General features: G+C 39.4%; 1 protein-coding gene across 1 annotated transcript in view; it reads left to right on the top strand.

Moving 5' to 3' along the window:
• THAP12 (THAP domain containing 12) overlaps positions 1 to 6,954 on the top strand; it is a 28,302-nt gene extending 21,348 nt beyond the window's left edge. Inside the window, exons 3-5 of the mRNA XM_030557681.1 lie at positions 217 to 324; positions 2,585 to 2,621; positions 3,739 to 6,954. Of these exons, the coding sequence (XP_030413541.1) occupies positions 217 to 324; positions 2,585 to 2,621; positions 3,739 to 5,687 (2,094 nt within the window). The 3' untranslated portion in view covers positions 5,688 to 6,954. The remainder of the gene's footprint in view (positions 1 to 216; positions 325 to 2,584; positions 2,622 to 3,738) is intronic.
• The last annotated feature ends 5,830 nt before the right edge of the window (positions 6,955 to 12,784 follow it).

Raw genomic sequence — 12,784 nt, 5'->3', positions numbered from 1 at the left:
ATATTCCACTAAAGCATCAAACAATCAAAGTGAAACTATCTGGAAACAGACCAGCCTAGCTTTAATGCCCAAGTAAAGTTCAGAATGACAGACTTCCAAATATAAATGGTAAAATGTAAGCCTAAGCTTTGAAATTGTTATTTTTAATAATTTTTGTACTGAGACACAGAACATTTTTAAAGGAAATTTCTGATCTTGACATCTTTCTCTTTACAGAGTCCTTACAGAACAGTTTTACGAGATAATGCTGTGCCAACTATATTTGACCTTACAAGTCACTTGAACAATCCACACAGCAGGCACAGAAAGAGAATAAAAGAGTTGGTATGTTTAAATTTAATCTTTTTGTACTAAAGCAGTAAAAGCAAGCATGTGCAAATAGAATTTGTATAGAGATGCCCAAATAACCATAATACTTTGAACTTGTGTATCCTTCTGAGTGTTATTTTCTGAAGAAAATGCCATAGTAGGCGCTATTGGAAAATTTAAATATTAAAATCTTAAACTAATATAACCTACGTATAGAATTAGGGAATATCTAAGGCAATGAAAATGATAAAACAAAAAAGTGTTGCTCAGAGCTGGTTTAGAAGAGACTTGATACAGATTTTGGGTGCACTTCATAGATTTTCCACTGAAAATCTTGCTGTATGTGGATTTCCATGATCACCGTTTTACTGTTTAATGTTCTGAACTAGGCAGAATTTCAGAGTTGTGTTATTTTGTTTTTAGTTCATTGTTGAATGATAGTGATAGTAATCAGAAGTAAGCAGCTTCTGCTGAAATAGTGGATTGCCAGTGGTTCTATTGTATGTTTCACAGAGACTCTGTCTGCAGGTTTTCATAGATTCTAGGACTGGAAGGGACCTCGAGAGGTCATCCGATGAGTCCAGTCCCCTGCCCTCATGGCAGGACCAAATACTGTCTAGACCATCTCTGATAGACATTTATCTAACCTACTCTTAAATATCTCCAGAGATGGAGATTCCACAACCTCCCGAGGCAATTTATTCCAATGTTTAACCACTCTGACAGTTAGGAACTTTTTCCTAATGTCCAACCTAAACCTCCCTTGCTGCAGTTGAAGCCCATTGCTTCTTGTTCTATACTTAGAGGCTAAGGTGAACAAGTTTTCTCCCTCCTCCTGATGACACCCTTTTAGATACCTGAAAACTGCCATCATGTCCCCTCTGTCTTCTCTTTTCCAAACCTAAACAAACTCAGTTCTTTCAGCCTTCCTTCATAAGTCATATTCTCAAGACCTTTAATCATTCTTGTTGCTCTTCTCTGGACCCTCTCCAATTTCTCCACATCTTTCTTGAAATGTGGTGCCTAGAATTGGACACAATACTCCAGTGCAGAGTAGAGCGGAAGAATGACTTCTCATACCTTCTCACAACACACCTGTTAATGCATCCCAGAATCACGTTTGCTTTTTTTGCAACAGCATTACGCTGTTGACTCATATTTAGTTTGTGGTCCACTATAACCCCTCAATCCTTTTCTGCCGTACTCCTTCCTAGACAGTCTCTTCCCATTCTGTATGTGTGAAACTGATTGTTCCTTCCTAAGTGGAGCACTTTGCATTTGTCTTTGTTAAACTTCATCCTGTTTACCTCAGACCATTTCTCCAATTTGTCCAGATCATTTTGAATTACGACCCTGTCCTCCAAAGCAGTTGCAATCCCTCCCAGTTTGGTGGTATCTGTAAACTTAATAAGCATACTTTCTATTTGTATGGCCTAAATGTTTATGTGTAATGGAAATTAAGGGCTATAACATTTCATATTTATAGTGCCATTTGCAAAACATTACAGATTTCTAAAAACTTCTTTATAGTTTTGATAAGCCTACGTAATGATGATCAAATCCTAGCAGTTAGAACTGAAAAAGTTCTGCTAATGTACTTAGTACATCTCCCTGCCAGAACAAAATTCTTCCATAAAATTAATTATCTAGTGCTTTCAAAATTAAAACAGGGATAGGCAACCTCTGGTAAGCAACCTATGGCACACGTGCCAAAGCAGCACGCGAGCTGATTCTCAGTGGCACTCACACTGCCTGGGTCCTGGCCACCACTCCAGGGGGCTCTGTATTTTATTTTGATTTTAAAGGAAGCTTATTAAACGTTTTAAAAACCTTATTTACTTTACATACAACAATAGTTCAGTTATATATTGTAGACTTACAGAAAGAGACCTTCTAAAAATGTTCAAATGTTTTATTGGCACACAGGACCTTAAATTAGGGTGAATAAATGAAAACTCGGCACACCACTTCTGAAAGGTTGCCGACCTCTGCTGTACAATGTTCTTAATGACAGGGCTCCCTCCCACTTACTTTGGGGTACTGTTCCACTATGTGATAGATCAACACATCTTCAGATAGACTTGACATTATTGCTGTACCCTCACTGAGATATATCTGAAAACATTCAGATTCTTCTCAATGCATAGCACCTGTCCAATAAGTATTAGGACTCTGAAAACAGCTTTATCTGGAATTTTAATAGCTAGTCTTGAAGTTCTTCAGCAATTTGAGACCATATGCCAGACAGTATCATAACTTTTTTTTCTTCCCCAAGAGTGAAGATGAAATAAGAACTCTGAAGCAGCAAAAGAGTAAGTGGCCAATATATTTAAGTTTGAGTTTGTAGTGATGAATAGACTTTTAGGTAGAGCAGTAGTTTAGGCAAATAAGGTAGTATGAAATACCATATATACTCGATCATAAGCTGGTTCATTTATAAGCCGACCCTCCCTAAGATGGATAAGTAAAAATGGAAAATTTTTATAACCCATTCATAAGCTGAACCTATAATTCAGGAATCAGCAAACTTTGGCTCCCGGGCCATCAGGATAAGCTGCCCGTGGTCTGAGATGGTTTTGTTACCTTGAGTGTCCACAGGCATGGAGGTAAATCTAAGTAAACAAAGTGTACCGACGCACCAGCTGCTTACTCTGATGGGCTGGGACAGCAACTGGGGAAATTTTTTGAGGGGGAGAAGCTGAGAGTCAGGAGTAACCTCAGTGACCAGCCACCACATGACCCCACCCTTTGCCTGGGACCCCCACACTCTCCCCATCCCATCCCTTCCCACCTTATCTGCGGAGGGCCAGGGGAAGATGTCTCTGACCTGGCTGGAGCTGCTCCGGCAGGCTGGGCAGCACGGCCGCAGCCTGCTCTGGCAGGTCAGACTGGGCAGTGCAGCGGCAGTATGTTCCAGCAGGGTTGGGCCGGGCAACACGGCCGCAGCATGCTCCAGTAGGCCGGGCGGCGCAGCCCCAACCTGCCCCAGAGCTGCAGCTGCTTCGGAGGCTAGGGGGCAGCTGCATGGCCAGAAGCAGAGAGACTCTGGCCCCGCCTCTTCCCTTCTGGTTCTACTGGCTGTGTGGCCTCTCCTTGCTCCTTCTGTTGGAGGGAGGGACTGTGTTCCACCTCTCCCTCTCTATACCCATTCATAAGCCAATCCCCATCTCAGGTGCTTCCCTTTTTTACCAAAAAAATTTGGCTCATGAACGAGTATATACAGTACATTATTGTTAATTTGTACAGTAAAGTTAGGTAAAACACTTTAATTCTATCCAATATTACAAATAGTGCCCCACACTAACACTGTTTAATTAAATTGTAAATACTAGTCAGCAATTGTATAAATATAATTGTAGTGGGGAAAGTAAATGCAGCAAACTTTCTATATGAAGAAGTCTTAGGCTTATGATGTCTTTTATTCTGTAGTTGATGAAGCTTTTGAACAGGAACAGGCAAATCAAGAGTTGAATGAGAGCAATACTCAAAACACTGTTTCAGAAGAAGGAGGAGAAGAGCAAGAAGAGGAAGTTGTTCCTTTAACGCTGGAAGAGAGGGAAAACAAAGATTACCTTAAGTCTTTATTTGAAATTTTGATCCTCATGGGCAAACAAAATATTCCTTTGGATGGCCATAATGCTAATGAACTTCCAGAAGGTATCTTCACCCCAGATAATTTTCAAGCTTTGTTGGAATGCAGAATAAATGCTGGAGATGAGGTTCTGAGAAAGCGATTTGAGATGGCTGCAGTAAATCTGGAGTATTGTTCTAAAACGCAACAGAAACAGATGCTTGAGATCTGTGAGAGCTGTGTAAGAGAAGAGACACTCAGGGAAGTAAGAGACTCACACTTCTTTTCCATTGTCACTGATGAGGTAGTAGATATAGCAGGTGAGGAGCACTTACCAGTGTTGGTGAGGTTTGTTGATGAGTCCCACAATCTGAGAGAAGAATTTGTAGGGTTTTTGCCTTATGAGGCAGATGCTGAAATTTTAGCTGTTAAGTTCCATACAACTATTATTGAAAAATGGGGTCTAAATATGGAGTACTGTCGAGGTCAAGCCTATATTGTCTCCAGTGGATTTGCTTCAAAAATGAAAATTGTAGCTACAAGACTCTTGGAAAAGTATCCACAAGCTGTATACACGCTCTGTTCCTCTTGTGCTCTAAATGTATGGTTGGCAAAATCAGTCCCTGTTGTTGGCGTTTCTATCGCTCTAGGGACGATAGAAGAAGTTTGTTCGTATTTTAATCAGTCACCACAGTTGTTAGTAGAACTGGACAACGTAATCTCTGTTCTTTTTCAGAACAGTGAGGAAAAGAGTAATGAACTGAAAGAGATTTGCCATTCTCAGTGGACAGGTAGACATGATACTTTTGAGATTTTAGTGGACCTAATGCAAGCATTGGTACTGTGCTTGGATGGTATAAGCAGTGATGTGTCTGTCAGGTGGAGTAACTTCGTTGTTGGACGAGCATTTGTACTTTCAAGTGCATTAACAGATTTTGACTTCATCGTCACTGTTGTAGTTCTGAAAAACATTCTGTCTTTTACAAGAGCCTTTGGAAAAAATCTGCAAGGCCAAACCTCAGATGTGTTCTTTGCAGCCAGCAGCTTAACAGCAGTGTTGCATTCGCTGAATGAAGTGATGGAGAATATTGAAGTTTATCATGAATTTTGGTTTGAAGAAGCAACAAATTTGGCCACAAAGCTAGATGTACAAATTAAACTCCCTGGGAAATTTCGCAGGGCACAGCAAGGTAATTTGAACTCTGATGTAACATCAGAAAATTACTACAAAGAAGCACTTAGTGTTCCAACTGTAGAGCACATTATTCAGGAACTAAAAGATATATTCTCAGAACAACACCTAAGAGCTCTTAAATGTTTATCTTTAGTGCCTTCAGTCATGGGACAACTAAAATTTAATACGTCTGAGGAACATAATGCTGATATGTACAAAAATGACCTACCTAATCCAGATACACTCTGTGCAGAACTTCATTGCTGGAGAATCAAATGGAAGCATAGAGGAAAAGATATTGAGCTTCCAGCTACCATTTATGAAGCACTTCATTTGCCTGACATTAAGTTTTTCCCTAATGTGTATGCGTTGCTTAAAGTTCTGTGCATCCTTCCAGTGATGAAAGTGGAGAATGAGAAATATGAAGTGGGACGAAAGCGCTTGAAGGCGTACCTGAAGAACACCTTGACAGAACAGAGGTCAAGCAACTTAGCTTTGCTTAATATAAACTTTGATATAAAACATGACTTGGATTTAATGGTGGACACCTACATCAAACTCTATCCAGACAAAGTAGAATTTCAAGAAGACTTTCTTCCCTCAAACAATTCAGAAGTAACTGAAGATGCTTAAAAAAAAATCTTTAATCAGTTTGTTGCAATAGTTTTTCTATTCAGACTTTAACATCAAGAGGAAAAACTATAAAATGTATGTAACCTACTTAATCATTACAATTGTATTTCCATTTTCGACCTCAGATTGAACAAGCAGTGGCCAGTGACACAAGTTATGTTCTGTTGATCCACATTAAAGTACTATTATGTGAACAAAAACACCTTTGAAAATAAACAAGTGTGCTTCACAGAGACAGTACTCAAATGCTTCATCTGATTGGCATGACTAGGTATTCATTTTTGTTGTGTCATTTTGGAAAAGTAATTTATGATCGCTGTGGATCCTATGGAGTTGTTTCATACTTATGCATAAAAAAATGCAGGAAGGCAAGGTAGAATGAAATCCATTGCTTACCAGTTACTGCTAGGATTTTTGGTTTATGTGGAAACTGTTTAAAAAATATAGAAATGGTATATTTGAATAACTTAGTGGAGAGTGAATTCTTCTATCACAGTCATCACAGTCCACATCAAGTGAGTATGAAGGTACGTTAAGGTTTCAGTGGAAGAGCTAGCCTGTCTCAATCACCTGATTGTATTGTTTACATTCCTTTGTGTGAGCCACACAACTATTTTTTCTTTTTAAGCTTTTAACAGGTATGAATTGAATATTAAATCTAAAATCCTGAAAGATACTGACTGTAAAAATTATTCCATAAGCATCTAAAATGATTTGTTTTTGTCTTTACTGTTACACAAAAGTGTATCTATTGCCTCCATCTTTATTTGTAAACATACCCTGGAAAAATTAGAAATAAGTTTGTTGTTTGTCCAGAAGTGACTTGGAAAATATTGCTGTTATTTTTGGCACAAAGTAAACAATTTTGTACAGTTTTATTTCAATCTAAAATAAAATGTGAATTTGCTTTTTTTTTTTTTTTTTTTTAAGTAGTACTGATATTTATTAGTAAAGCAGTGCTTCCTGAGGGAAGAGAGTGTTTTTTATGAAGTGATTTTTGGCTTATATTGTTCATACAATTCCATCCAGTGGCATTACATTAAAATGTTAGATGGGAGTAAATTTCAATTTCTCGTTAGTTTGGGAATGATACATGTAATCCCACCTTTCATGTATGTGGTACACTTACATTGTGTTAAGAGTTTTTAAAAATTTCTTGTTGCATAGCTTTAAATATAGCATTCTTCAAGATAAAAATACTTTATTTGAATGGGACATGTAGCCGTCTTTAAAAATTTATTAAAATGTAACTTTAGTTACTACACCTAAGTTCCCCTGGCCAGTTTTTGTAGGTTTTTTTTACTTACGGTCACACTTACTTTCTTTTAAAAAAGAAGTAAAAATGTTTCTCTCCAAAATTGCAGTGGAAAGGATTCCCACAAACAGGGAAAACTAACTATACATGAGAAAGTGTGACACAATGTATATAGTGCTGTAAAACATACAAAGTGAAAAACATGGAGAAAGTAGCATTTTTCCCATCTTAATCATAGTTATAGGAATGTTAAATCTCTCAAATCAATGCCAATACCATTGTTCCCGGTTTTGGCAGGCATTGCACCTGCCAACATCAGGTGAGACGCTGCTTTGATCTGGGAGTACAAGAAGATCCTGGCTGTTCCGGACCTGCTGATACACCAGGACTTCAGTTCATTGCCACTCTCCACCCTTTCTGGCTCCCTTTGTTGATGCAACAGGTCAACGTATAGGATGCTAGCACTTGCTGGCTTGAATCATGGACCACTTGTGATGTCCCAAACAAAGACTTGATTGAAGATCCAACGAAAAGTCCCAGGATTCTGCCTTCATCATAGGCAGTGGGCTGCACTCAACCGCATTCGGACAGCATATGGAAGGTGTAGGTATCTCTTCCACAAAAGGAAAATCAGAGAATCACTAAATTGTGACCGTGGTGAGGTACAAACCATACGACATATCACGGACAGCTGCCCCCATTCACATTTACAGTGGTGGCACAGGTGCCTTTTTGGTTGGTTGTTTTGTGTGTGTGTTTTGCCACTGATACTACTTATGAATTGGAACTTGCACAGAAAATCATGACACATTTTTGAAAACCTGTTGAACTTGGACTATCCCTGGTCTGACCTTCCTCCTTTTTTATTAATATGGGAAGGGCAAAGTGGTCATTTCCCACGGGATGAACACCCCAAACTGACTTATCTTAATTTCCTTTAGAGCATTCCTAATTTTGGTTATTTGGTAAAAACTTATGAGCATTGTTTCATTTATTTTTCAATGTAGAAGTATAGCTATCTAACAAACTGAAGTGCAATTCTGGTGACATTTATTGAATTCCCTGATGCACAACATCAGGCAAAGTTGTTTTGGTAGGATATTTTTTAATTCACTGTGTATATATATTCATGTTAATAGAATGTTGCTAACACCATATAATTTATGACCAATAGTGAGCTGGAGACAGCAACTTACAGGCCCCTTAAAAAAAGAATTGTAGCATGCAAGCTGAGATGAAAGATTGGTGAGCAGAAGGAGGAAATAAGTGGCCTACTCCCTCTGAGCCGCTGAAAGAGTTTATATACAGTAATGGCAAAAGACAAGAGGTAGAGGAATGAGGGAATGGCATATTGCCGTGGTAGGCCTCCTATCTTGGAAGACTTGAGTGGAAATCTACATAGTAACTTAATGGAAGTAGGAATAACTTCCAACTCACCTCTATACATTCTGGAAAAGGGGAGTTAAGATGCAACTGCAATGAGATTGGCCAGTGATATCATAGCTTCAAAGAGAGCTTTACTGACACCATAAGGCTGATAGTAGTAGAGGGGAAAGTAATTGACAAGGTTTGTGCCCTCCGTTTCTCATGGATCCGTGAGATCCATGCAGTTTGCAATTCTGCAGACTTCCCCTTCTTCAGGGGAGTTTGCATTTCCAAAGTGAATCTGAATTTGGTTTTTTGTTTGTTTTTTTCTGCATAATCAAATGACCTGCCCATTTAAATCAATTTCAGTATAATTATTTTAATAGTCTGCTTTCACTGAAATGTAAAGGATGAATGTCCTAACTCACTAGTTGATTTTAACTTAGCTAGGCCTAGCTGGTTGACTTCTGTTAATGACAATAATTCTTGTCTTAAGAATATGCTGCTTTTATATACCCATGTTTATGCTTTTTCTATACCCATATCAAATACTTCACCGCAGCAGAGAACTCCCATTACAATTCACTGTTCTTTGAAAAATAGCATGGAGATTTTTATCCTCTTTCTAACACTGACTTTAGAAAACCTTTCACTTCTTGTTTGGCTGCCAGAGCATGGCTGCAAAGAAACAGAGAACCAGAACTACTTAATGATTCTGGATGCAGCTGTCCTGTTGTCATTGCACTCAAAAGTAGCTGTGAATACCAGACCAGAGTTGCCAGAAATAGCCAAATTACTTTAATAGAGGTGAAAATAAATCTCTTTACTGGATCAGTTTCAAGAAGCAATTACTAACTTAAAAATAACAATAAGTGTGATCCCCAAGTAGGCTTTACGTTAGATAATTTCCAGACCTTTAATACTCCCTCCTTCCCCCCAAGGAAAGAGGTCTTTCAGTGTGCACATTATAAGTCCATATGTCTTCCCTGTAAAAGTAGCAAGACATCAGAAAGAATTAGAGTTAGTAGATATATCTATACGTTTTTAAAATTATTTTAAAGTATCTGATACAGCTTTTTAAAAAGCTGCTAGATACTTGCAATATTTAAGAGAACGAACATACTGCATGGTTAAGCACTCAGTACAATAAATGCAACCTGAATGTTGTCCTGTTTTGTATTACATTACAACAGTCTTTTTAATTAATGATTACATTATTAAGTAGAAAAATTTGTATAATACTTTATCATATATACACATGTATCCTAATTAAATATTTTTGTTTTTACACTTGTATTAATTGTGTTGCCATAAGGGTCCAGTATATCTTTGAATTAGACTTTTTGTGGTAAGTTCTCTTCTCTAAGGTCAATGTCATGTTTCCCCTTTTTCTTCAGCCAGCACAGTTATCTTAAAATGTAATGCAAGGGACAAGGCCGGTAACTAGAACTCATTAGCAAGACTGAGGAGGAGGAAAGCCATGGAGATGCTTAGTTCTTCTGTCCCCAGTATTAGCAGCAGCCACTGGGGGATAGAAGGGGGAGTGCTGGACCCCATGCCTCACCCTGTTATGATTTACTGTGCAGGTTTATGCAACTTTTGGGGGGTACTTTTTGAGCTGTGGGGGAAAAATCTACTCTATATTTACGATGAAATTTTCAATGGCAAATATTTTGGACAAATTGAGCCAGTTTTATTTCAGAACAGTGAAAGGCATTGCTTCTTAGTAAAGGGTCAGGGCTATTTTTCCTATGCTGTATTTCACCTTCCACACTTTAGCCATTTTGTCCATGTAGAGCTTGTCCTAAAAATAAAGTAAATGGGAAAAGTTGGGTTTCTTCTGCCTTCTCCTTCCCCTCCTACACTGTCTTAGAACTCCGTAATTGCTATACCATTTTTGTTCAGACTCCCCCTCATTTTTATATAGAAGTTCATTTTGGGGTAGAGGTCAAACCTGGAAAAAATTAGCTCAATAGTTGAAAAGCTTTAGAAAGTTATGAATGACTGAGTACAGGAGGCTAGAAGATAAATTGTTATGCAATCTTAACTACAGGGGTTAAGGCAAATGAATAAGGGACAGAAATTGTCATAATTAAATCAGAAATATCTGAAGCTATTTCATAACTGTCATCTGAATGGTTGCTGTTGGATTTCTTCCAAATGTAATAATATTTTCATTTTAATGAGCTATTTTATTATGGGCACCTCTTCTGACTTGTACAAGTGGTTATATTGATATAGCAGTATGGGTAAAAAACAAACAATCCCACCTATCTTCCCAAATTTGAACCTTTCCATTGGATTCACCATAACATTAGAAATGGCAAACTTAATATAGCACTTATCTAATTTGGGTAATTGTAGGCCAAATCAATGGGATTTTCATTAATCTGACAAAATTAAATAAATAATAATTGGCGATATACCTATTTATCTCCTAGAACTGGAAGGGACCTCAGAAGGTCATCAGCTCCAGCCCCCTGCCTTCACTAGCAGGACCAAGTACTGATTTTTGCCCCAGATTCCTAAGTGGTCCCCCTCAGGGATTGAGCTCACAACCCTGGATTTAGCAGGCCAATGCTCAAACCACTGAGCTATCCCTCCCTCAAATTAAAGGTATTGGTGTTTTAATGGCACATACTGTTTGTTAATACAACTTTATTATAGTAGTACCTAGCTAGGATTGGGGTCTCATCATGTTGAACACTATACAAACATGGTAAAGGACAGTCCATATCCTGAAGAGCATCTTCCTAGAAATCAAACGCAGAATAAGTTCCTGCAAACTGATTATCATGGACAGATCCCGACAGCCACAGAGAACCCCACACAAGTGTATGTTCAGATGTCCTCACACACATACTGGCTTACAGGATTCGTGCACAAGTTTATTTATCAAGAGTTTTAAATATGCAAGAAACCTATACAAGGCACAGTGTTCTGTGGCCCAGGTTGTGATATCTGTAATCAAACAATTATAAGTACTTTATCCCACAGTGAATCCTGTAGACTTCACTGAGATTGCTTGTGTTAAGGGTATGTCGATGCTACAATTAGATGCTTGTGGCTGGCCCATGCCAGCTGACCCACGCTTGCAGGGCTCAGGCAAAGGGGCCGTTTAACTGCAGTTTAGCTATTTGGGCTCGGGCTGCAGCCTAGGCTCTAGGACCTTCCCACCTCACAAGGTCCTAGAGCCCAGGCTGCTGCCGGAGCCTATGTCTACACAGCAGTTAAACAGCCCCTTAGCCCAAGTCAGCTGACATGGGGCAGCCACAGGTTTTTAACTGCAGTGTAGACATACCCTAATGTACTCTTCAGTGTGAGCAAGAGTATCACAGACTGGCCTATATTTTTTTCTCTTGAGGAAATACAGGCTGATGATAGAGTTGTAGGAGTTGTTTGGAACACTGGACGCTATAAAGGTATCTACCAAAAGGGAGAAAGTAATTTTATAATAAAACTAATGGAAAAGCCATCAGAGCCAGGAACTTTATTGAGAAAAGAGGTTTTATAGCCTAAAGTATTTCTCTCACTGTGTAATAAGCTCTGAAAGTGATCTTTCAGTAAATTGATATTCAAACAATATCTGAAATAACTTGTACTCTGAGTGCTTGCTCATGTCCATTCCATGGTAGGTGTGTGCATGCTGCTTGGACTGTTGCCAGACATTTTTTCACGCAGTGGTATCCAGCAGGCTGCCTCTGGTACTGTGTGCTTGTGTGCTGGTATAAGGGATACCACCAGCTCTGCACCCTTTCAGTTCCTTCTTACCGCCTGTGACGGTTGCTGTAACCTCTCCTCTTGCTTTTGCAGGGCGATTATCAGTGGTTTCTCTCCATTTCATAGTTTAGTCTATAGTTTAGTTTTAGTGTATATATTGTAAATACTTTCACTGTAGATTACTACCCCTTCCCCTATCGTTAAGGGGCTTGAGATTGAGGAGCTCAAAGAATCATTTCACAGCCTCATTGACGTTCTGGCTGCAACAGCTCCATCTAAAGTGGCCTGACCCATTAACAAGGCAGTAATGGGTTTGATCAGAGCCCTGGTGTCATGGAGTCCCTGGGTGATGCTCTGGAACTGCTCCCCCGAAAGCCAGTCAGAACTTTGGGGAGCCTCCTCTCCCTTGGAGCAGACTGTCTTCAGGGCAAGAAGCTCACACGGCTTCACCTTCCTGGGTCTGACCTTGGAGCATTCAGCATATGCCCCTCCATGTGCTTCCCACGGCAAGTCCACCCAGGCATGGTTCTGGGAAGCCAGTGGGTCCTGCATGCACCCCTACTTTGCAGTCAGACGGGACTCTTAGCCAGCCAGTAAAACAGAGGTTTATTAGATGATAGGAACAAGGTCTAAAACAGAGCTTGTAGGTACAGAGAACGGGACCCCATCAGCTGGGCCCATTCTGGGGCCCAGCGAGCCAGACAACCTCGTCTGCCCTCACTTCCTGTCCCCAGCCAGCTCCAAACTGAAACCCCTT

This window comes from Gopherus evgoodei, chromosome 1 (genome assembly GCF_007399415.2).
Source record: "Gopherus evgoodei ecotype Sinaloan lineage chromosome 1, rGopEvg1_v1.p, whole genome shotgun sequence".
NCBI classification, from domain to species: domain Eukaryota; kingdom Metazoa; phylum Chordata; order Testudines; family Testudinidae; genus Gopherus; species Gopherus evgoodei.
This window is presented reverse-complemented; position numbering and strand designations above follow the sequence as displayed.